At 40.3% G+C, this 1231-nt stretch overlaps 1 protein-coding gene across 1 annotated transcript; it reads left to right on the top strand.

The window, feature by feature from the left end:
- The first annotated feature begins 593 nt into the window (after window positions 1-593).
- Window positions 594-1225, top strand: LOC111386048 (zinc finger protein ZAT12-like). Its single transcript, XM_023010477.1, has one exon. It carries the CDS (start codon window positions 646-648, stop codon window positions 1174-1176), a length of 531 nt encoding a protein of 176 aa, XP_022866245.1. The 5' UTR covers window positions 594-645; the 3' UTR covers window positions 1177-1225.
- Window positions 1226-1231: the final 6 nt, after the last annotated feature.

Raw genomic sequence — 1231 nt, 5'->3', positions numbered from 1 at the left:
GTAGAAGAATTTATACAACAAATCAAGCATTACGGTTTTTTTTCTGACTTTTTTCAAGAAGTTAACTGAAAAAAAAATAGAACAAAATGGTTTGGAATTGCTATATGTCCCGAGCAAACAAGAAAACGTAGATTGCATCTATCCTGTAGACAACTCAATTCGATCCATTTTTTACACCTTTAAACATAAAAAAAGTTACAATTTCAAACTACACATACTGCAACAATAAAAATAGCGTACAACTAAAACCCACTGTAATTCATAAATTTTGTCTCAAATCATTAAATTGATTTTTTAATTCCTAGTATTTTATTCCCACGTTATTGTGCTTGCTTGACTCGCTGTGGCTCGCCAATGACGACTCACCAACTCAGCAACACGGTCACACTTACGTTTTCAGTGACGGACGCAATCACGGATTACCGTACCACTTGATCTTATATGATTCTTTTCCAGCAAGAAATATGCCGTGTTACGTCACTGCGAAAGGTCAACTAAATAAAGTCAAAGCGTACAACCACTAAAGCATATCTTCTTACCTATATATATGTGTATATCACCCTTGAGTCTTTTTCTCATTACATACATTCCTATTCATACACACACATATATTTACATATTCTGTTGTTCTTGTAAAAAGATAACATGGTGTTAGATTTAAAAATTATGACGAAGAGGGGTAGAGAAGAAGAAGGAGCAGATCAGAACATGAAAAGCATGGCGAATTGCTTGATGTTACTCTCCAATGGCGGCGGCGCGTTTGATTCAGCCGTTGACGGCTCTGCTGCCCGTGTTTTCGAGTGCAAGACATGTAACAGGCAGTTCCCGTCGTTCCAGGAGCTCGGCGGCCACCGGGCCAGTCACAAGAAACCGAGATTTATGGGAGAACAACATTCCCCAGAGAAGCCTAAAACGCACGAGTGCCCTGTTTGTGGGATGGAATTTGCAATTGGACAAGCTCTTGGAGGGCACATGAGGAAGCACAGAACCGCAGCCGTTAATGAAAACCATCAGCAGCCGACGGCGCAGCCCGCCTTGTCTTTGGCTCCTCCATATCCTCATCCAATTGTGAAGAGATCGAATGGCAGGAGGGTTTTCTGTTTGGATTTGAACTTGACTCCTCTGGAGAATAAGTTTCTTCTCTTCGGGAAAATGGTTCCTACCATTGATTGTTGACGGAAAACTTGAGAGTTGCACATATTTCAATGTATATTTCCATTAACATTAGAGT

This window comes from Olea europaea, unplaced genomic scaffold (assembly GCF_002742605.1).
Source record: "Olea europaea var. sylvestris unplaced genomic scaffold, O_europaea_v1 scaffold33941, whole genome shotgun sequence".
NCBI lineage: Eukaryota > Viridiplantae > Streptophyta > Magnoliopsida > Lamiales > Oleaceae > Olea > Olea europaea.
The sequence above is the reverse complement of the archived record's forward strand: the minus strand, read 5'-3'. Positions and strand labels throughout refer to the sequence as shown.

Coding starts and splice junctions, on each gene's coding strand:
- LOC111386048 (XM_023010477.1), top strand. CDS start 646: ATGGTGTTAGATTTAAAAATTATGACGAAGAGGGGTAGAGAAGAAGAA.